Source organism: Corvus moneduloides, chromosome 25, assembly GCF_009650955.1.
Source record: "Corvus moneduloides isolate bCorMon1 chromosome 25, bCorMon1.pri, whole genome shotgun sequence".
Taxonomy (NCBI): domain Eukaryota; kingdom Metazoa; phylum Chordata; class Aves; order Passeriformes; family Corvidae; genus Corvus; species Corvus moneduloides.
Genome location: NC_045500.1, coordinates 6,598,424 through 6,620,360, shown reverse-complemented (window position 1 = coordinate 6,620,360; position 21,937 = coordinate 6,598,424). Strand labels below are relative to the sequence as shown.

Sequence of the window (21,937 nt, the reverse complement as noted above, 5' to 3'; positions counted from 1 at the left end):
CAGCGGGTATCATGCAGGTTGTGGGGTTCCGCCATCCCCCTGCCCGGACACATGAATAAGCCATGCTCGATCAGTGCTAGCCCGGCATAACGCTGAGCGATATGCAGGGCCCCAGGCCCGAGCCCTAGTGGAGCCTCCCGTCCTGGATAGCGCAGCTTCGGGCCGCCGCGGCCCCTCATAGCTCGCAGTGCTATACAGGCGCGGGGCTCCTCGCGAGCCAGCCCCGGAACCTGCCTGACGTATAATCGAGCCGCAAGCAACCCGCATAACCCTGACGGCGATGCCGAGCGGGAGAACGAGCCGCCGGCGCCCGGGACCGCGCATACTGCATAGGCGGCGCTGCCGACCCCCTGCATAGCGCTGGGTCGTATGCGGGGCGCGGGGCGCGGCCCCGGGTCCGGCATGGCAGAGCCCGCAGCCCCCGCGAGGACCTCGCGCCGCCGAGACCCTGCGATGCCCGGCCCGGGACGAGCCGCTCCGTGCGGGGGGGACCGCGGCCCCGAGCTGTGGCACCGAGGGCGGGCGGCTCCGCCCTACCCTCCCGGCCCCGGCCGTGTCCTACCTGCGGCCCGCCCCGCCGGTGCCGCGTCCCGCTGGGTGCCACCCCGGGGAGGGAGGTGACGGCGAAAGCACCGGGCTGGCAACCCCGTCGTGCACAGCACAGCAAGAACAGGGTTAACATCCAACAAGTGCCCGCCGTATTCTCTGAGAACAGCACTGCAAACACACGGATAAGATGTAAATCCATCTGCTTGGGGACATAAAATACCCATTTTCTTCCGAAGTTCATCAGCTGAGGGCAGGGAAGGAGCGAGGGGCGGGGAGGGGAGGCTGTTTGTCTCCCAGAGAGGCAGCCAGACACTGTTGTGGGCAAGCTGCTGGAGCCCTTTGGGGTCCACAGATCAGATGATGCTTCTGCCTGGGGCCCTGCTGCGGGAGCGGGGCTGGGGGGACTCCTCCCGAGGACTTCCAAGGAGAAGAACTAAAATTAGATGGTTTCTTCCTCTCTAGGGACTGCGAAAGGGACAGGAGCATTTCTGAGCTCTCCCATGCTTTACTAGTGAGGCTTAATCCCATCCTCCCACTGAAGCATTTGCCAGGCCAGTGCTGGTGTGAGCTGCTGCCTCGAGAGGGGCACGCACAGGCAAGAACAAGTCAGAGAGGAGAGGCAGGTCTTGGAGCCAGATCAGACAGCCTTGCTCTCAAGTGAGGTTCTCTTGGGTTCAGAATCCTCCTTCCACTCAAGCTCACACACTAAATCCCCTGTGTGATCTCTCTCTCTTTAAGGAACGTATGCTGCAGACTCCCACAGCAGGGCCCAGCCCATTCCCCTCCTTGGTCTCTGTACCTGCTGGGTGAAGGGTTTGTGATGACAGGAGCAAAAAGCTCAGGTTTGCTGGGGCTCTTTGGGAGGATGCCTCACCTCCTCCATGGGAATGAGCAATCACAATACCCTCCCCAGCACTGGGAGGAGGGCCATGCGAGGCAGTCATGCTGTCCTGGCCAGGCTGGTGGGAGAAGCAAGCACAGGACACAGGCTGGGCAGGGAGCTAGTCAGTCGCTGCTCCTGTTGCAGACTCTCCCACAGAAGCTGGGGAGTTCACTGAGCCTCAGTTTTGCCATCTGTGGCACAGAAGTGACCTGTGACCAGTTGTGACCCAGAGCTGCTTTTCAACAAGAAAAAAGAAAAGCTTTCCATCCACAACCAACCTACTGGTTACCACATCTGGAGTGTGTGAGCTCACCTGCACTCCCTGTCAGAAGCGCACAAGGCCTCCTACTGGGATGACGTGCTGAGAAGGCCAGTTCTGCTGCAGGGAAACGAGCAAGTGATGTGCCACTGGCACAGTCACCCCAGGGACATCAGGGTCACTGGTGTGCACAACACAAGGCCCAGAGGAGCAAAGGAGCAGCTGATTCAGCAACAGTATCAACAAGGAGCAATACTGTCTAAAACCATCTTCTAAGACAGTAAAAACAGGCTGCTAGCTTCAGAGAACTCCTACAAATTATTTTCTGAACACATCAGAGTACAGGTGACACACCAGGTTTTGTAGAGAACCCTACAAGAGCTGGATGACAACGAGCAAGGTGGTAGAACCCTGGACAGCTCAACCTTTGACCAGTGGGAGCTGAGGTGACACATGCAGCAAAGCTCTGCTTACTTACACAGGCTTCCACTGCACCAGTCAGACACCAAACCAGCAGAGCTGCCTGTAACTACGCTACATTCCCTATGGCATAAGCCATGGAAATTGCTTTTGATAATGGAAAAAGTACTGGAATTTGCTTTTGGTTCCCACTAGCTGATGGGAAGTACATTCAGGAACAAATGGAATGTTTCCCCTTTGCAGCCTCAGACCTCCCCTGGAGCCACAGTTGAAGCACAGTGAGCGTCCCAGAGCGAACAGAGCTCTGGTGACCAAAAGTGGCCTCACCAAAGCAGCTCTGGCACCCTCGGGACTGGCCCACAGATCCCTCTTGAGGAGCCATCCCCACCAGCACTGCCCCCAGGACAGGCTGGCACCTGTCAGAGTGCCAGACAAGGACCACAACAGCTCGATATGGGCTCCTGGCTTTATTGTCGCAGACCCCATTACAGACCCTGCACCGTGGCGCTGCTGGCATTGCTGAGGTGAGTGTTCACACATTGTACCCGATGATGCCGCCCTTGCCGATTATCTCCCCGATGTAAAACCACATCAGCACCTCCGTGGCCACCAGGCCGTTTCTCAACGCGTCCTGAAAGGAAAAAGCCACTGGTTAGATCCCAGGCTCCCTTAACAGCTCCTCCCTCACTCCCACTGCCACATCCATGCCCTCCAGCAGTTCTCAAGACAAAAACCCAGAAGTGGAGCAGAGTGTTTGCTGTGTTCAGCCACCCCTCAACATGTCCCATCACAGAAATGTTCTACAACATTAAGTACACTGTCAGCTGTTCGTGGCTTTTTACAGCCCTTTCAAGGATCATTTCCTAGCCCATACACGGGAAACACATTAATTTCAAGGCCAACTGACGACACAGCTGATCAGAGGGCTGGGCTCATTCAGCCACCTACGGATACTCCCTTCCCTGGGACAGAAGGCGATGGGACCAGAGGGGAACAATCACAGCTTGGGCCAGGCAAGAAAGAGTTAAAGCAAAGCCGATAAAATAAAACCCTTTAAACTCTCGACCCCTGAACTCCATGAGCTTCATATGTCGTTGACAACAGTTCCCACTGCTTCCCAAGGCAGGAGCAGAGCATTTCCTGGGTGGCCAGGAGGCTCCCGTTGGAGCTGTCCCTCGGCACCGTCACATCCCGCCCCGGCCGGTACCTTGACAGTGAGCTGCGCCAGGCGGCCGCTCTGGAAGGCCCTGACCAGGCCCTTCATGCTGTCGATGGCTCGGGGAATCTCGGCGGGGGTCGGCGGGGCGAGCTCCACCTTGGCGTAGTACCAGAACGTGGCCAAGCGCGGCTTCGAGTACGTCACGGCGGCTGCGGGGAGGGGGACCGGAGCGGACGGTGTTTTCCTAACGGCGGGAGCCCGCGAGGCCTCCCCGGGCCCAGGCCCCGCTGCCCCTAGCCCCGTTCCCCATCCCCTCCCCTCCGCCCCCCCCGGCCCGTTCTCACTCCCCTCAGCTCAGCCCATCCCATTCCAAGCCCGTTCCCTCCCCGCTCCCCCGTCGCCCTTCCCGTCCCTCACCCCCGATCAGCTCCGGCCCGCGCTGCACGAGCCGCTGCACGAGCCCCTGCGCGGCCTTGGCCATCGCTGCGCGCGCTCAATGTCACCGCCGCTCACCGCACCCGGCGTTCGCCGCGGGCAGCCCGCAGCGAGGACCCCGGGCCACGTGCGCGGGGCGGGGCGGGGCGGGGCGGGGCGGGGCGGGGCCGGATCCGCGGGTTCGAGACCCGCGCAGGGCCGAGACCGCTCCCGCCCCGGGACCACCCCGGTCCCTGCACCAAGCCCGAAGAAGCTTTTCTACAGCTGCCGGCACTGCCAGACCTCCACCACCAGCTTTAAGATGATCTCTATGTTTAATTTCCAACGCCCACCATTCCCAACACTCATTGGGGAAGTAAACCCTGCTACACCCCTGGCATGTACAAGTTGGCAAAACATCCCCCTCCTGTTCATCCCCCCATCCCACTCTGGGAGTGGCTGGAGGCATTGCTTTCACCAAGTGAATGATGGTTACAGTTTAAACACAGAACAGAGGGAGGCGTTTGGTATTGCTGGAAAAGAACGTGGCCAACGCAAAGAGCAGGTAATAGAGGGCCAGGGCACCACATCGTGAAGAGGCTGTGCTCTTCCCCCAAGGCTGAGGCTCAAAGCTGTAGTGCAGTGGAAAGTCTTAGTATTAAAGAGTGAGTCTTGAAAGGAAAAGAGAGAACAAGGGCTAGCAGGGAAGATCCGAGAAGAGACTCCAAAGGTGGTGGCAATGCATTAATTGTGGTCATCATTAGGGTGGCAGCTCCAGCCATTACCCCTGCATGGCTGTAATCCTGTCTGCGACAGGAGGTTTGGAGATGAGATCCTGTTTTTCAATTCAGCGTGTCCTGCAGCTCCTCCTCCTTCTGCTTTTTCCTCTCTGCAAGCCATCGCTGGATCTTCTCTTTTAGCTCTGTGTTTGGTCTGATCTGGTCCATAGTGAGGGGACTCCGATTGAAAGGATCTGTCTGATCACTGAAAAATAAAACATCAAGGAGATTATTTGGACAATTCTGGTGCTAGAGATAAAAAAAAAAAAGAGAGAGAGGTCAGGAAGAGTCACTGGACATATGAAATAGATCCCCAAAAGTATCAAGGTATGAAGGCTGTGCTGCACACCTGAGGAGGTGTCGGGCTATAGTCGATCGGTCCACGGTGACGCGGGAGGAGGGCAAGATGACAGGGTCTGACATCAGAGTGCTCATGATTGGATCCAGGAATTCATCACAGGCATCCGCATATGTCTCCTCTTCCTGCTGCTGCCGGTCTGCAAGAGACTAGGGAGCACGCGTGGCTTTGAGGGATTCAGCCTCCCTGTTCTTTAAAAACCAGGGAGCACTCACAGGTCTGTGCAGGCAGGGAACCCTCCCAGCTGCCCCACCTGGACCTTGGACAAAGCTCCACTCCCAGAAATCCAGCTCCATAGCAAAGATGCAGCAATACACAGAGGGAAAAGGACATAGGGAACCAGCTCCATCTTTTTTTGTATGTTAAATTCTCTTCAGTGCTCACCTTGATCCTCTCAGCCAGGTTACTAAAAGACACTATCATGTTTCCAGGCTTGTTGATCTTCTTCAGAACTCTCACGGTCTGGGCAAAGAGCGTCGGTGAGTAGGAGCGGCCGTCCTTGGGGACTGTGGCACAGAAGTTTTCTTCATCCCTGCACCACAGGTTACGTGAGAGAAAAGGTTTAGGAATCCCCATTTATCAGGGCTGCAGAACAGTCCCCACAGCAGCCACATTCCTATAGCAAGGAACTAAAAGCTAAAGAAAAGCTTGAGTGTAACTAAGCATTTCTCCCCCAGTATCACCAAGACGGCTCCTGGATGGCTCCTGCCACCGACAGGCTCACTCCCCTCGTCACCTACCCAAGGTTTAGGTAGATGGTGCAGATGTCAGACACGAGCTGCTGCGGCTTGAAGTCAAACTCACTGAAATCCTTCACTTTCAAAGCTCCCATTTTAGGCCCAACCAGGTGTTGCAGGAAGTAGTTGAGCATGGAGATGATGCGCTCAGCAAGGAAAGGATGCACAAACAGGGACTTGATTTCTGGAAAGGAAAACAACAGTGCAGAGATTCACAGCAATTCCATCCTGATTTGACCACACTGAAACCAAGTTCCTGCCTGCTCACTCCCTGGCAGGGCTCTTCTCTAGGTCCTGGCAGGCAGGAGGGGCTCTTTTACCTACCTGAAGTCAGGAAAGCCAGAGTGCCAATGGTTTCATTGGACATGATGTTGTGGAAACGCGCCAGCTGACCAAACATCTGCAGGCTGGACTCCTTCTCACGGCGAGCCTCCGGGGACAGGCTGTCCCACTCACCTCGGTCCTTCTCGATCTGCTGAACTTTGATCTTGCTGAGGTACTGCAAGACAGAACACATGGACTGTTTGGTTGGATGGTGATGCCACGGAGCTCCAGAAATGGTCAAAACCAGTCGGGCAACATCTGTATCACCCATCTTATCTGCCAGCCTTCCGGTAATCGGTTCTCTGGCAGGTAACAGCTCCCCAAAAAAAGCCCTTTCTAGCAGCAACAGCAGCTCTGAAAGGAGTGGAGAGACATTCAACACACACCAGGGACATGAGGGCACCTGGAATTCCCTTGTGATCCCAAAGGAGAACTGCCTGGAGACAAGAGGCCTTTATTAGGATAAAACACTTGCAGACAGGCCAAGGGGGTTTGAGAATCAAAATCCACAATGATTGTTTAAAGCCTGAGTGTATCCAGATCAGCAACAGGCAGATTTCCCAGCATGCTTCCTGTTGGATCTGAAAAAGCCCTTCTGCTCCTCTTAGTTCTGAGCTGCCTCCCGAGCCCAAAGGAAGGAAGGGTAACCTGCAGACAGGGCCCCAGACTCCCCTCTTCCTCCTGCCTTTGCCCCTTCTGCCAGGGCGTTGGCCACACCATCTTGGGATTGCTTCCTGCATAGTACCTACTGCAGAGATTCACCACGCAGGGCCGGGCAAGCTGGCCTGTTCTGGAGGTCAGTATCACACCAGGGAAATGCAAACTTGTTTATGTGGTGCTGACGGAACGTGAGCTCAGCCCTACCTGTATGGCTTCATCCAACAGGAAAATGGCATCGTTCATGAGCAGGTTAAGGAAGCGCAAGAAGAGAGGGGGATTCATTGCCTCCAGGTTCTCTGAGGCATAATCAGCCAGAGCCTGCAAGGAAAGGGAGAACAGCAAATTCTGCAGCACAGTTCCCCAATGGCAGGACATGGACCCGTGTGCTCCATGCAGAGCTGCACACTCACATGGGCACACTCCAACTTGCACCTCTTGCCTCACCTTTATGCTGTCCCGGTAGGAATCAGTGTCCCACATGTACCTCAGGATGGGATACATGGGACGGCGGTAGTTGAACTTCTGTTCAAACTGGTGCGGGTCACCTGGGCACAAGCCAAAGAGCCTCTCAAGTGGACAGTTCCACACAAGTGCTACACAGGGAACACAACTCTTCCATTCTACGACTACCTGTAAACTCGATATCCACAAAGACTTTGATGAGTGCCTCGGCCAGGTGGGCAGCATGTTGGTAAGAGCAGAACACTCGCTTGCGATGAAACACACTCGAGACGAGTGGGTTCTGAGCCTGATCCAAGTGAGGCATCACAGCTTCCAACACTTCAGCCAGCTTGGCTCGCAGGTGAGGATTTTTCATCCTGCAAGAAAAAATAGAAAGCAAATCCAGGATGGCATGAGGGCCATGGTGCAGAATGGAGCTGCTCAGGAATCACTCCAGGAGCTGTGCCCATCCATGCTCGAGTGCAGACCGTCTGTAAAGCCAGCCCCGGGTCAGCACTCCCTCGCACACACTCAATGCCGCAGTGAAATCGCAGGCAGAGGCCAGAGTGTGGGAACAGCCAAGCTGCTGCTCTCACCCTTCCCACAGCAGCTCTCCCACTCACAGCCCAATGCCTGCTTGTCAGCTGGAGCTCCTGAGCAAACCCCACCAGCTATCCCAGCTGTTTTCCTACTGCCCATAGACCTTCTTCCTTTTTACCCTGCTAATCTCCAAGTGCTTTGCCTGCTGCATCTGCTGTCTAGCACCAGGCACTGAGGTCAGAGTATACCTCTGCTGCACCTGTGGGGCAGAAGCCAAACCACCTGCCCCAGGTGACACTGTAGGGGACTGCCAGGAAGAACTAAAACCTCCATCTCCCGGGGACAGCGGGAACAATGAGAGCTGCCTACCACGGGAAACCTCCATCTGCTGCTGCTGCTGCCAGGAGCTCACTGCATTTACACACATAAGTGTAAATGATCGAACAGCAGAAATGCAGAAAGCACGGCGATGTCTTACCAGGAAGATCGATAGAACTACTCAGTTCTGTTCAGTGGACATTATAGAGACACTCCCAACAGATCAGCCCCAGAAGCTCCCTTTAACAAGTACAAAATGGCTGTAGCTGATGAGATTTCTGCATCATACAACCGAACACATATTTAAGCACCAAATCCCATCTAAACCTTGCATGAAGCCTGTGGCCTCCAGGCACGCCTTTGTTCCCTCTGTGCCTCCTGCAGGCAGATTTCAGCTGTTCCAAAAAGATCAACCTGCTCACAGCTGCACAAACCAAGCCTCAAGACAGCTCTGCAATTTCTGCTTGCTTGGTCACCCCGGGTGTTCTGCAACAAGCACCCAGGGCTGCACCTACCTCTCCACATCACCCATGAAAACAGTAACAAAGTGAAGGATGTGCTCCAGGGAATCGGCAGAAGTCTCCAAGATGTCATCCGCAAAACGCCGCAGGAAAATGAAGAAGTCGCCCAAATTATCAGCAAAGAACTCTGCAAACAGAGATTGTAGCTGAGCTCCTCCCCAGGCAGCTCACCTTGCCCTTTTCCAGCCTCCCATCCACTCTCCCCTCACCACCCTGATGTTGATTAAGTATTGGCAATTAACAAGCTGTATTAGAACCTGCCATGGAGAAGGATGCCCAGCCTGATGGCCTAATACCAGGGATTCACTTCCCATCTCCCCTCCCAGAAGTCAGGTCACTTATGGGGTGAATCCAGCATCTGTCTGCTGATCACAGTTACACAACCCCCAAGGGAAGAATCCTGAAGCAGACCCCAGAAGAAGGAGTTTACACATAGAGAAAATAGTAAATCAATGCAGAATTTGCCACTTGCCAATGAGTAATGACCTTTTAAAAGGTCAGCAGCTTCACTACCCTAAGTATGGCCCCTCAAACAGCCCCAAATTTTCTAAGAGTGATCCTCTTCAGAGAGACTATTCTGCACCATGTCAGCAGTAGCACCGTGTCCTGCCCTGGACAGGGAAGCACTTGCTCAGGCATCTCTGCCAGTGCTCATGTATGACAGGTGTTGGCACAGACCCCCAGCAGGACCCGGGGCTTCACCTGGCACGTAGGCCAGTGCACTGTGCTCCACCTCCGGCAGTGGGAAGGTCAGCTCCAGCGGCTCCGTCCCATGGTTCCCCACAGCCAGCTGCACCAGCAGCACTGCCATGGACACCTGCAGGTTCAGGCAGTTTTGCAGCATCTGTGGTTCCGTCATTGCTGTCTTGGTGGAGAGATAGATGGTCATCAGGCGCTCAAACTGCTCCCTGAGGCTGTCAGCAGCGGGGCTGGAGCTCTGCTGAGCTTCTCGCCATGCCACTTGCAGGCGGTGAAGGCTTTGGTTTATCTTTACCATCTGGTCATGCAACCTGCCCAGGAAAGGAGGCAAGAAGGGGCTGAGGAGACAGACAGACAGAAACACATCCTGCCTCACCAATGCAGAAGCTGGTGAGAGACTGTTTGTGCCAGTGGATTCAGATTATTTCTTGTGGGTACCCTGTCTGGGGCTCTGGCAATGGGAAGCCTTGGGGAAAGGCTTGCCAGGTCCTGGGAGGATACGAGACCCTGTGAGGGACCATGGCACCTGCAGAGTGGCCTGGGCACATGGCAGAGCCCTCTTGCAGCACCGAGCTCCCTTGGGCCACTGAGGTCAGGGATCCAGCACAGCCCAGAGAGGCCTGCAAGGTGACACTTCAGTCTCCCAGCAACAAGCCACTTGCATAATAACTTTTTTGTCAATGTCTATATTTAGAGAATAAACCAGAAGGGTACTCTGCTTGGATCAGCCATGACCTCACAGTATCCAGGCAACGATTTGCAGAGGGAAGCTGTGCAAAACAGAGTGTTTTGGTGTCCAGAAAATCCTCTCCTAGAAGCTGACAGCTACCTCACATTCCTGCTTCACATACAGCCCAGCTATCAGGGCATTTAGGTCACTCCCAGTGGGTAGGTGCTCTGCCACCTGGATGCTCTCTAGTTGTGAAGGGAGGTGCCAGCGGCCCCTGCCCCAAAGAGAGGGGGGAATGGAGCAACCCACAAATACCCAGCATTTGGCTACTGGTGTCTACAAATAACGTGGAGCCTGTAGGACTCCTTTATTAGGATAAAACACTTGCAGAAAGGCCAAGGGGATTTGAGAATCAAAACCCACAATGATTGTTTAAAGCCTGAGTGTATCCAGATCAGCAAAAATGTGAGCAAAATTTCTTCCTGCAGTCAGTCAGGCTGAAGTTCAGGCAGCAGCTCAGCTGGCCACTCTGTGTTCAGAGTATTTACTGAAATTCCCATAGCTGCACATGGGTGGAAAACAGCCCCAGGGGAACTGAGAGCAGGTACCTGTGAAACCCCAAGTGCAGGGTATACTGCGTGAGCACCAGGTTTTCTGTCACCAAGTTGTAGCTGTTTGCAGACTGCGGCTCTTGCTCACTCAGAGCAGGGATCAAACATGTTTCTTTTTCCAAACCTGTAAGGAAAAGCATCTCTGCATCAGGTCCCACACAGCAGTGCTGGTGAGGAGAGGGCTTGAGAGGGTCCTCCTGAGGACACAAAAGGGCTCCTGGTGATGCTGGCAGCATTTTATTTGTATTCAGCTCTCTTTCTCCTTCTCTCTAGTCACACCTCTAATTCTTCCCTAAGCCTAATGGCACCCACTGAGAGGGCACCACTGGGTAAAGTGGGGACCTGAGGAGACTCCCTTTCCCATTCTCTTACTCCCAATGTTTAGGTGTACCTTTCATGTGTACGTTCTTGCTCCTCCTCTCTTCTTCGTTCAGCTCCTTCAGAGCACAGTAGGTAGGGTTGAAGGTTAGCAGCTTTGGAGATCTGGGTTTGCAGAAGGGCTGGCATAGCTTCAGGAGGGCAGCCCCCAGGTTGAGGAAGAAGGCATCTGAGGCATACATCTGGAAGAAAATCTCCGGCATCTGGTTAGCCCAAATTTTGGTGCGGCCTGCATTCGCATGGAGGCAGTTTCCGAGCCAGGAGAGAATCCTGTGCTTCATCTCTGGTGACAGCTGCAACAGGTTCTTCAGCATCTGGTAGATCTTCTCATGGAACTGAGCCATGAACTGTTACAGGAAACATAACACAGTTGAATGAGTCCTTGGGGTTTGTTCTTTTGCCTCTCTGGTATTACTGCTATCGACTCTTTCTGGACCCAGACCGTGTCCTGCTCCTCATGATACCCCTGTGAATCACCCATCTCACACACAGTGTTACAAGCAGGTCAGATCCTGGGGCTGTCAGCAAAGAACAGTTAGGGATGTCCTCAAAAGCATAGTTGAGAGCAATTTGTTCCCCTACGGAGTAAATCCAGATATCTTTGCCTAATCTGGCAGCCTTAGTGAAAAAGATTTCACCTTAGTGAAAAAGACCCTCTCAAGAATCACCTCTGCAGCCCAGTTCACTCCTGTATTTATATCCTGCATCCTTATGTTTCACTCCTGACCTACTGGAATGTTCCTAGTGCTGTTCCTCTGAAGAAGATATTTACTTGCATAGTGACAGAGAATGTTGCCTGTCACTTTCTCAACTGGGGAATTGTTTTAATTACCAGACAGGTACTGAAAGCTATCCCCTGGTGATTGCAACACCTGAGGTAGATGATCTCCACTTAGCACCTCAAGTTACTGATGTCTGTTCCACCAGTACCACCCAACCTTTTTCCCAAAGCTCAAGCAACTTTGACAAGACACAAAAACTTTGGTTACAATCACCCAAGGCAGCTGGTGAAACTGTTCCCATGCTCCAGCTGGAGAATTCAAAGTGGTTTTGGGATGTGCCTAGTTGCAAGCCAGGCTATTCCTGAACCAGTGGTGGAACTCAAGCCCCGATACCACATCTTGAACCCTCAGGCAATGAGAGGCCACTAAACACCACAGGAAGCAGAACAGCCCCGCTTCTCCCACCTGATGGATGTTGGACTCCTGCACTTTAATCTCCTGTGGGCTGGATCGGGATGGATTCAGAAAGTAGCCATGGTTCTCCACCACGCCAGGCGTCTTCAACAAACAGGAGATATTTAAAACGGCACCAAGCAAAGTCTTCTGGTACATCTGCCCATTGCTGGGATCCTTGGGCTGGATGTAGCCTGCAAAAACCTGGGGAACGCATCAGGACATGCTGACAGTTGCCCAAAATCCCAGTAAAAAACCCCAAAAAACTGATGGGTTTGTGACAGGCTATGAGAAAGGAGGGGAGGGATACGACTACACACATCAGGTGTTGTTACACCACACTGCTGGTCTCGCCTCTGCAGATCAGGTCTTGTAAATGTGCCCCTGCAAAAAGCTCCTGCCTAAGCCCAGATACCCACCTTTGCTATGTCCTTCTGCTTTGTGAAGTAGAGGAGCACATCGAGGTATGTGTACAACAGGATCTGGCAGAGGTCCAGCTCCTTGATTCTCCCCAACAGAATGTCAAACACAGGAACCATGACCTCCCCGAACGTCCGCACCTCCTCGTCCATCATTAAGGCTTCTATGACCTCCTCAAGGAACTCGGTCATGTCTTCGAACTCTGGCAGGCGACACAAGGCTGTTACTCACAGTGATCCAACAGCCAAACTGACCCAAACACAACGCCCTCTTTTGGCAGCGAGGGGAGCCAAAGCTTCACCCAACTCCACAATGATCCAGGGCAGCCTCGCAGCGCTGAGGCAGTGGCATAACCCGGCCGCACTTACGTGCCCCTCTAAGTGTCTCCAGCATCAGGTCCACCAGCTGCTCATACACGTTCTGGTTGACGTAGATCTCCGGGGTGAGAAGGACAGTACGAGTGTTTGACACTGTCAGGTTGCGGCAGCGCACTGCGAAGGGCAGAAGATTCTCCGGGACCTTAGTTATCTGTGCAAGGAGAACAAGGCAGTGTAGGGACCCCAGGCATTACAACTTTAGCTCGGTCACTCCAGAGCACAGAGCTGGGTGACGGAGCTGCCTTCCTGCTTGGCAACCTGTGCCCACCTCTTCCTGTGCCCTGCGGAAGCAGGCATAGAGGTAGCGCAGGATCTGCCTCTCCCCAGCGTCACGGTCAGCCGAGAGGTTCTGGCTGCTGGCAGAGGTCATGTGGATCAAGTGGCTCCCGGGCTCCGGCAGCAGCAAGCGGGTGAACAGGGCCTGGGCACCGGCAGAGACAGGGTACAGTGACACAGTCCCAGCACAGAGCTCATCCCTCCAGAGTAGGAAGCTCCACACCGCGCAGGCTAATTGATTCCTGCTGGGAAGAGCTCTCTCTATCCCTCATTAAGTAACAGAGTGCTGGAGTAAGAACCCTCAGCTGCTTCTGGCCTAAGCAAATCCTCCAGTCCCTCATGGAGTAACAATACCCCCAACAGAAACCATTTCCACTGAAATTCTCAGCAAGAATGACTGATACAGCCACAAATGAAGACGAGTGAGTGCATGGACGATGCTGACTGAGCTCTCTTTGGTTTTTGTTCCCTTCCCCACCCACAAAGACCTGCAGGGCAGCAAACTCCTGAAGCCTCCAGGAGAAAGGGCTGGATTCCCCAAATTCTACACTTTTCTCAGTCTCACATCCCAAAAAACCTCATGGACTTTTCCAGCAAAACCACGAGTAGCAGCTTCACGTCAAGTTTTGGACAAGGATTTGGGATACATCATATGCACATTCTGAGGAAACAAAACTCAGTCCTGTGGCCAAAGTCTGCAGATGGCTCCAGGCAGGCGTCCTCACCTGCTCCACATTGTCCATGTCCAACCAGTCCTGGTCATCCAGGTCTGCAGCCATTTCCTCCAGGTAGACACAGCGTGCTGGGATCCCATTCCCACTCTTCATGCTGGGGTCACCTGGGAAGGGCAGAGGGACCTGTTCTACCTACATGGACGGGGAACCCGCAGGCAGGACCTGCCCTTAGCACAGCCCCTGGCACTGCCCCCTCCCAGCTGTTCCCTCTGCTGCCAGACAAACCCGACATGCAGAGCTGCCCCAGCCTGTACGGCACCCCCGCCAACCCGGGCGGTTCCCGGGCTCACTGTTGTCCAGGGTGATGAGGAAGATCCTCTGGATCATGTGGTTGATGTTAAGCTGCTCACAGAGCTCTCGCTGCGAGCGGAAGGAGCGGCTGATCTCGGCCACCGAATAGTCACAGTCGTCCAGGCTCTCGGAGACACTGTTGTCGGAGTCATCCTGGCTGATGGACGTCTCCTCGCCTGCATGACAGAGCCCTCAGCGCCTCAGGGGCCAGCCCTCGCCCAAGGGGACCGCCTCGCCCCCTCCCCAAGGGCCGGCTCCTGCCCCAGGGCCAGCCTCGCCCCCCCACCTGTCAGATGCCGCAGCTGCTGCTGCTTCTGGACGGCGGCGAAGTGCTTGGCGGCAGCAACGGAGCCGAAGAGGGCAGCGAAGGGGTTGCTGGAAATGCTGTTGTTGTTCTCCTGGTCGGTCATCTCCCCTCAGAGCCGCGCCATACGGGGGGGCCGGGGCAAGGCTGCAGGGAGGGCCGCCTTCAGGGCCCGGGCCCGCTCCCCCGGGCGCGGCGGGCTCGTCCCGCCCGGTGCGGGGGCTCCGGTCCCAAGCTGCTCCCTCCGGTCCCAAGCTGCTCCCTCCGGTCCCAAAGCTGCTCCCTCCGGTCCCACCTCGGCCGTCGCCGGACAGCGCTGCGCGTCACCGCGTCGCTTAGTAATGACGTCACCGCGACGCGCCGGAAGCGAAGCTGCGGGAAGCGGAACTTAGCGCGTGAGGGGGGCGGCAGCGCCTCCTGGCGGCGCGGAGAGGGAAGGACACCGGGAAACGGGAGCGGAGCGGAGAACGGGACGGGGACGGGCACACGGACACGGACCCGAGCGTGTCCCGTACTGTGAAACGCGATCGTCTGTGCGATAACCGAGTTTGTGTTTGTTATTCGCCCAGTGACCTGCATTTGAATAGTAACGAGATGTAAATGGCATGCTTAGTATGCAAATCACGATTTTATATCGAATCGATGCGCATATTGACCCTTATTAACTTTGCACCTACAAACACTTGTTTGCAGCTGCATAAACACAGCAAAAGCTGCAGCTTTTTTTTTTTTTTTTAATCCTTTTTCTTGTGTGGGGAGTTTTATGTTTGTAGGGCATTTGGGCTGGGGCTGCAGGGGGGGTGTGGTGTAGGGACACTGATGTCTATGTTTATATTACACCCCTGCTCCCATCCATCCCTCTGTGCTGGGCTGACATCGGCCCCACGGCCCCCCCAGCTGCTCCAGCCCTCCTTCTCACCCCTCTGAGTAGGACAGATTTCAGGTGGGGTCAGAAAAGACCCTGCCCAAGACTCCATGGGAAGATACAAAGGTAGGCTGATAGAGGGAAAGCAAAGGCGGACAAAGGGGGTTAAATCCAAAGGGTTATTCTGCAACCCATGAAATGCTCCCTGAGGCAAAGCTGGCTGGGCACTGCAGGAGGGTCCCCAGCACAGCCAGACCCTGCGTACACAGATCTTACTGATTTTTTTTCAATCCAGGCCCCTGCAGGTGACTCCAGTGATGTCACTCCTGTAATATTACTTTAATTCTACTACACCGTGTCCACCCTCTCCCAGCATCAGCCCGGTGCAACATTTCCATGCCAGAGGAGTCCTGGGGCACCATGTCAGGCAGAGAGGGGGAGCAGCTTGGGGTGTTGGGGGGGATGGCATGGTGCAGGACTGAGCCCATGGCACTGGGGGGCTCTGGGCTTTGCCTCCTCTTCACCTGGCCCCCCCGAGGGTTCCCCCAGAACAAACACGGCTGATGGTTGGGTGGTTTTGTCATGAACAGCCTTTACTTGCCCACTAGTCACACTTCTTGTTCCTTGTTACAAAAGAACAGCGTAACAAAAATAATGCCCTGTGGCTGCAGCTGGGGGAATGTGGGGGGCGAGGGCACAAGGTCTCAGCCCCGCAGAGGAGGGTGGGCTATGGCACTGTTGGCGTGGGGCACCCACGGGCACCAACCGGGCCGGGGCATGGCCAGGCGGCCCGTCCCACGGTCCCCGGAGCGGCTCAGGCAGGTAATTCCTGCTCCGGTGGCTCATCCCGGATGCCCTCAGCCACGCTGCCAGGAACACTCATCCCCACCAGCACGTCCTCGCTGGGTCCCGGCAGCACGCAGGGCTGCAGGAGGTGGTCCCAGTAGAGGCTGAGCGTGGAGTGTTCCTGCTGTTCCAGCTCCTTCAGCTCGTGCAGCTCCTTGGCGCTGGCCGCTGGTGTCTGCACCTCGAAGGTCATCTCGAAGCGGCTGTAGTCCACCTGGAAGGCGCCTTTCTCCAGGGACATGCAGGGCTCGAAGCGGTATCCCCAGAGGATCTCGTCCTCTGTGTAGGAGGTGCGGGCTTGGCACGTCATTCCTGCGGCAAGACAACGGCTGAGCTGTTCCGGGGCACCGCAGCGAGCCCCCTGCTCCTAATGAGGGGCTTCCAGCCCTGCATCACCCATGGCCCACTGCAGCCAGTTTTGACCCTGAGCATCTCTTGACCTGATGTCACTCCTGGGCCCAGGTTTCCCCAGCATCTCCAGGACCCCAGGGGAGCCACCCCTCTCCACCCTGACCCCCCCAGATCACTTGCCTGTGGCTTCCACGATGCCCTCAAGGATGATAATGATTTCGAACTGCTCCCGGCGCAGTGACTCGGCTGACATGTCCCAGAAAGGGCTGTGACGGTTGATGACATGGCAGATGATCTGGGGCTCCACCAGGAACAGACGGTCCTCCCCTGTGTCATAGCCCAGGTTCAGTTCCGACTGCTCCAGGGGGATGAACTCCCCCTCAGCCGTCTGACGGGACTTGATCAGCTTTGCCCTGATCTTGGCATCCACCATGTGGCTTTCCCGCAGGTCCCCCACACGAAACATCAGGCAGAGCTTCTCGTCCCGGCGGGAGATGACGCAGTTCTTGCTGAAGATGAGGGTCTGGGCACGCTTCTTGGGCCGGGAGATCTTAACGAACATGCAGCCAACCATCATGGCATCGATCATGGAACCGACGATGGACTGTGCCATCAACAGGATGACGCCCTCGGCACAGTTGGCTGTCACCATCCGGCTGCCATAGCCAATGGTCCGCTGGCTTTCCACTGAGAGGAGCAAGGCAGAGACAAAGCCATCCACATTCTCGATGCACGCCCGCCACTCGGGATCGCCCTGGTGCCCAACGTCACCCCGCACCCAGGCGTCAAAGAAGTAGATAAAGCCAAAGACCAGCCAGGTGATGATGTAGCACATCATGAAGACGAAGAGGAACCAGCGGTACTTGAGGTCTACAATGGTGGTGAAGATGTCCGAGAGGAACCTCTTCTTGTCCTGGATGTTGCCCAGATTCACCTGGCACTTGCCCACTTTTGTCACATAGCGCTGCCGCTGCCGCTTGCTAGCCTGGACCATCGGGCTGTCCTCCTCCAGCAGCTTGCAGCGCCGGCTCTGCAGCCCCTCCGGGGTGGGAATGGTGGAGCTGCGGGCAGAAGTCTTGCCGTGTGACGAGTTGGGGATGTTGGCCACGCTCAGTGCATGCAGCGGATACAAGCGGGCACCTGCCTCTTGTGGGGCAGGTGGTGGGCACCAGGACGGACGGCCGCGGTGGTGCTGGGTGGTCAGGCTCCCGCGGCTTGGCAGCAGGGATGGCTCACCAGGGACCAAGCCGCTGTGACGGGGTGCAGATGGATGGTTTGGCATCGGGGCGCTTCTCTTGGCAGTGGTGGCGGCGGCTTGCTGCCGGCTGTCCTCCCCCAGAGCCCCAGGGGCGGGCGGGAGATCTGGCTGCGGGGGGGAAAGGAGTCCGTCGGTGAGAAATCGCCTCCGACAACAACCGCGAGCACCCGGCGGCATCATGTGCCGAGGATGCCCAGAGCCTCGGGGCGAGCCATACCTTCTGGGGGAAGGTGCCGTAGCGGCTGGTGTCGGTGGGTGGCCGGGGCAGGTAAGCCAGCATGTGCTTGGCCGTGGGGGTCTGCGCCGGGGGGATGGAGTTGCTGCGGCCGCGGGGCTCCTCGGGGGCCAGCCAGCCGCCGGCGCCGCCGCTGTTGCGGGCGTAGGGGAGCACCATGGCGGCGCCGGGGCGGGGGCTCAGCCCCGGGCTGGGTGCGAGGTCCTGCCATGGGGGAGACAAAGCAGGGAGTTATTTTGGACCCGGAAAGCAGCTTGCGGCTCCGGTCCCTTCTCCGCATCCCCAGGGGCCAGGGTCTGCGGGGGGCCCCCTTGCCCAGCAATGCATGTGCCAGCCCCGGAGCTATGCCGGGGTGGCTGTGGGCTGGCTCCAGATGGCTAAGCCCATTAGGGGCCATAATTGCATCGCAAGGCCGGGGAAGGACGCATTCGTCTCCGGTGGGAAGCAGCCCCGGCAGCCGGCAAGCTCTGGGTGAGCGCCTAAGGCACTGTTCCACACTTGTTCCAGGCCGTGGCGGTAGCTGCCGGTTCTCTAAGAAGCTCTGAGCAGGAATGGATGGCCCCTAGGTGCAGAGGAAGGACAGCCTGTGAGAGAGATGCAGACCCCATAGCCGGGCTCCTCGGGACAGGCTGAGTCCAGCCGGTGCCCCTGGGGAGACGTGATGGGAGGTCATGGTCCTGGAAACGCAACCCGGAGTGCAGCGACCTGCGGGGTTGGGGGTGGTGATAGGGTGGGAGTGTTGGTGCTCTGCCTCCTCCGAGCATCCCCTGCCACTGCAGAGCAGCGGGACCAGAGGTCCTCAGTCCCACGATGGAGGATGTCACTCTACGGACCAACCTCCCGGCTCCCCAGACCCCTTGGCGCGCGGGACACTCACCTCATGTCCAGGCAGAGCGGCTGGCAGCCCGGCAGACGTCGTTCTCGGCTTATGGCTCCCGCCGTGCCCTGGCCACTGCCAAGCATCTTCCCACCGGTTGTGGATGGGAATCCTCTGCCGGGCTGTGCCACCGTGGCCGGTGGGAGGGAAAGGAGGACTGGGAGCTTGGTGGCGGCCGCCAATCCTGCTCCAGCAGCAGAAGGTCACCCGTTAATCTGTCTCAATGACAGGCACAATTACTTTGAGACGACTTAATCGGAAGGAACAGGTGCCCCAATGCCTGGGGGAAGGAGCAGGAGGGGTTTCCCAGCGGATTTCCCTGCTCTTGCCCTTGGGATGATGCTCCCTGTCTGCTCTTAGGGACAGGATGGTCAGCAAGGGCTGGAGAACATCCCCCCTCTCCTGCCTGGTCTGTGCTTCCACGTTGAATGTGGTCCGTGCTCCCTCGCCCCCTCCTTGTGGGAGCCCCCTGCAAAGATCCTCCTGACACTCACCAGGGCTGGACCCCGGGACCAGCAGGACTCAGTAATTTCCAGTCTGGCTCCCGATACAGATAAGAAAGACGGCGGATGAAGGAGAGATTAGTCGCTAATCTCCCAGGGAAGATGAATCTGCGAGCTGGACCCCGCAGAGGGAACGTGGGGGAGGATGGGAGCTGAATGCCAGCACAAAGTTGGGATTTTCCTGACGTTTCTTTTCGTCCTTTTCATAGAATCCCAGAACGGTTTGGGTTGGAAGGGGCCTTAAAGATCAGTCCAGCTCCAGTCCTCTGCCACGGGCAGGAACACCTTCCACCAGACCAGGCTGATGTACATGGGTTTTCCCCATCTTTGTGTTTGCATCAGGGTGTCTCCTGTCAGGACAAGTTTCCTCACATACAAGCACCGTGAGCTGTGTCTGGTGGTGAAGTGCTGGGCGCATGACAGGGTGATCAATGCCCACCTGCGAGAAGCAGCGCCACCTGCAACCTGCTTCCTCCCTTGGACATCCCCATTCTCAACGCAGCTCTCAAAGGCTCCTTTGGATATTTAATTAATGACCGAATGAGGATCAGGACCTCCAACCGAGGCACTGACTCCTGAGAAAAGCCTGATGCCAGCTCTCTGCTTCCTGCATCTTGTGCTGGGGTGCCAGCCGTGTCCCACCGAGGCCGGAGCTGCTGCTGCCCAGAAGCGTTTTCCCTGCCAAGGCTCTCGCTTCGGGGTGGCCAAGGCTCGGAGGATTTGCATGCTTTGGCTTAACCCTCCCGGGCACGGCGAGGCACCGGCGGGACCCGGCCCGGAGTTACCGCGGGGATGCACTCGGCTTTTCCTGCTGAGCCGGGCGCGCTCTCCTTTTAGCGTGGAAAAACCAACAAGAGCTGAAAAACGACCGTGGCCACACCCCGGCGTTAGAGGAACAGGCTTGAATTCGCCCCCCCGGGCGGCAGACGCGGCCGGCGGCCGGGCGGACACTGCTCCACAAGCGTTAATGCCCGCGGCCGCCGCGCAGGGCGGCTCATCCGGGCCCAGAGGTTAGCGGGGCGGCGACAGCATGGCCGGGGGCTGGTGGGCGAAGGCGCAGGTGGGGGGGATGCTGCTGGCTCTCCTCGGATGGGTCAGCTCCTGCGTCACCACCTTCTTGCCGCTCTGGAAGAACCTCAATCTGGACCTGAACGAGCTGGAGGTCTGGAACATGGGGCTCTGGCAGGTCTGCATCACCCAGGAGGAGGGCGTGGTTGAATGCCAAGCCCACGGCTCCTTCCTGGCGCTGCCCCCCGAGCTGCGCATCTCTCGCCTCCTGATGTGCCTCTCCAACGGGCTGGGGCTGCTGGGCTGTCTCCTTGCCGCCCTGGGGCTGGAGGGCTGGAGAACCTGCGAGGACAAACCTGGGCGAAAGCAGCGGCTCCTGCTTGCCGGGGGAGTGACACTTGGCATGGCAGGGATCACCACCCTGGTGCCAATCTCCTGGGTCGCCTACAACACTGTCCTCGACTTCTGGGACGAGACTGTCCCCGACATCGTCCCCAGGTGGGAGTTTGGGGAGGCCACCTTCCTGGGGTGGTTTGCTGGAGCCTTCCTTGCCGCTGGCGGGCTGCTCCTTGCCTGCAGTGCCCGCTCCACGAGGACCGCAACGCCGCTGGCCCCCGCCTGCCACCAGGCCCCCGCTGTGCGAGGTCTGGGTGGGGGCCACCACCTGCACCCCAAAAATGCAGACTTGGTCATCTAGGGCCTCAGGGTGCCGTGCCCTGTGCACCTCATGGCTCTTCCCCTGGCAGGGAGGGCTCCTGCTTGTTTCACAGGATGATTTGCTAATTGCTATGCCAGCTCTGCAGGTTTCTCTCCTTCCTCTGCGTGTCTGCTTCACTTTTTCTCTGTTAAGGAGCCGCAGATTTCCCCGCAGCACTCACCAAGCGAGCAAGGGAAGGCAACAAGCAGCGGGCAGCACTGTGTACTGCTGGTGACATCGTGGTACCATCACTGATGGGCGACACTGCGTTGGCATCCCTGGCAAGTCCCTCGTAGCCAAGTCTGTCATGGCTAATGCTGCGCCCCAGTGCAGCAGCTCCTTCCTTGCATGTCTGTGTCGCTCTGATGTATTTGCAATAAATTATCATGTCTGTTGGCAGCGTGTCTGTGCTCTGAACATGCAGCTGTATCTTGCAAAAGTGGGATGCAGGGTGGGAGTTGCAAGGGGCAGCACTGCTGCTGCAGCTATGGTTTGGTCCATCCAGAAAAGATTGGAGGAAAAGAGAGAGAAAAATGGAAAACAAGGGGGAAGGAGGAAAATGTGAAACAAGGCGGCACCAAGTTCTACTCCTGCTGCAAAGGTGGGATGGCAGTGACCGCGTGCCCTGCAGGAGCCTCATCTTCTCATGGCTAAGATGATAAAGCCGATAAGTGCCACAGACCTTTGTGTCAAAGTTCCTCGACTGCATCATTTACCTGTGCACAAGAGGCAAGAAAGGGTTCTTCCACATTTTCCTGATTCAGCTGTAAAAATAAAGGCTGCTTACACACCTCTGTGAGCAAGAGCATGGACCATCAGGCTGGATTAGCACCTGGAGTCCTGACAGGGGCCTGCCCGCTGCTACGGCACTGGTTGAAAACTGAGTTCACCGCTGGTTTAATCCCTGCAGGCTCAAAGCTGTGGGCGCGTGACCCATCTCGAGGAAGGCCCAGCTGACAGCGGCATTCCTCGGGGAAGCAAAGTCCGCTCCCCTCTAAGT

General features: G+C 56.7%; 4 protein-coding genes across 4 annotated transcripts; 1 reads left to right on the top strand and 3 right to left on the bottom strand.

Annotated features, from left to right (window-relative positions):
* Positions 1-2,561: 2,561 nt before the first annotated feature.
* On the bottom strand, positions 2,562-3,829 carry ATP5MG (ATP synthase membrane subunit g). The gene is made up of 3 exons (XM_032133676.1): positions 3,688-3,829; positions 3,319-3,479; positions 2,562-2,742 (listed from the first exon to the last, which is right to left on the bottom strand). The coding sequence occupies exons 1-3, from the start codon at positions 3,749-3,751 to the stop codon at positions 2,644-2,646; spliced, it is 324 nt and encodes a 107-aa protein (XP_031989567.1). The 5' UTR covers positions 3,752-3,829; the 3' UTR covers positions 2,562-2,643.
* A 171-nt stretch (positions 3,830-4,000) lies between these two features.
* On the bottom strand, positions 4,001-14,631 carry UBE4A (ubiquitination factor E4A). Its single transcript, XM_032133669.1, has 19 exons — positions 14,280-14,631; positions 13,993-14,169; positions 13,694-13,806; positions 12,961-13,113; positions 12,684-12,843; positions 12,315-12,517; positions 11,908-12,099; positions 10,734-11,067; positions 10,340-10,466; positions 9,065-9,372; positions 8,357-8,489; positions 7,173-7,360; positions 6,987-7,087; positions 6,747-6,860; positions 5,883-6,057; positions 5,562-5,742; positions 5,206-5,353; positions 4,813-4,970; positions 4,001-4,668 (listed from the first exon to the last, which is right to left on the bottom strand). The coding sequence occupies exons 1-19, from the start codon at positions 14,401-14,403 to the stop codon at positions 4,527-4,529; spliced, it is 3,231 nt and encodes a 1,076-aa protein (XP_031989560.1). The 5' UTR covers positions 14,404-14,631; the 3' UTR covers positions 4,001-4,526.
* A 1,103-nt stretch (positions 14,632-15,734) lies between these two features.
* On the bottom strand, positions 15,735-18,036 carry LOC116455610 (G protein-activated inward rectifier potassium channel 4-like). The gene is made up of 3 exons (XM_032133670.1): positions 17,835-18,036; positions 16,540-17,725; positions 15,735-16,320 (listed from the first exon to the last, which is right to left on the bottom strand). The coding sequence occupies exons 1-3, from the start codon at positions 18,009-18,011 to the stop codon at positions 15,977-15,979; spliced, it is 1,707 nt and encodes a 568-aa protein (XP_031989561.1). The 5' UTR covers positions 18,012-18,036; the 3' UTR covers positions 15,735-15,976.
* A 2,072-nt stretch (positions 18,037-20,108) lies between these two features.
* On the top strand, positions 20,109-21,341 carry CLDN25 (claudin 25). The gene has a single exon (XM_032133674.1). The coding sequence runs from the start codon at positions 20,263-20,265 to the stop codon at positions 20,935-20,937; it is 675 nt and encodes a 224-aa protein (XP_031989565.1). The 5' UTR covers positions 20,109-20,262; the 3' UTR covers positions 20,938-21,341.
* The last annotated feature ends 596 nt before the right edge of the window (positions 21,342-21,937 follow it).

Coding starts and splice junctions, on each gene's coding strand:
- ATP5MG (XM_032133676.1), bottom strand. CDS start 3,751: ATGGCCAAGGCCGCGCAGGGGCTCGTGCAGCGGCTCGTGCAGCGCGGG. Junction 3,480..3,687: donor CGGGCCGGAGCTGATCGGGG/GTGAGGGACGGG, acceptor CCCTCCCCGCAG/CCGCCGTGACGTACTCGAAG. Junction 2,743..3,318: donor TGGCGCAGCTCACTGTCAAG/GTACCGGCCGGG, acceptor TTTTCCTTTCAG/GACGCGTTGAGAAACGGCCT.
- UBE4A (XM_032133669.1), bottom strand. CDS start 14,403: ATGACCGACCAGGAGAACAACAACAGCATTTCCAGCAACCCCTTCGCT. Junction 14,170..14,279: donor GCAGCTGCGGCATCTGACAG/GTGGGGGGGCGA, acceptor TCTGTCATGCAG/GCGAGGAGACGTCCATCAGC. Junction 12,100..12,314: donor AGCAGAAGGACATAGCAAAG/GTGGGTATCTGG, acceptor TGCGTTCCCCAG/GTTTTTGCAGGCTACATCCA.
- LOC116455610 (XM_032133670.1), bottom strand. CDS start 18,011: ATGGTGCTCCCCTACGCCCGCAACAGCGGCGGCGCCGGCGGCTGGCTG. Junction 17,726..17,834: donor ACGGCACCTTCCCCCAGAAG/GTATGGCTCGCC, acceptor TCCCCCCCGCAG/CCAGATCTCCCGCCCGCCCC. Junction 16,321..16,539: donor GGGCATCGTGGAAGCCACAG/GCAAGTGATCTG, acceptor GTCTTGCCGCAG/GAATGACGTGCCAAGCCCGC.
- CLDN25 (XM_032133674.1), top strand. CDS start 20,263: ATGGCCGGGGGCTGGTGGGCGAAGGCGCAGGTGGGGGGGATGCTGCTG.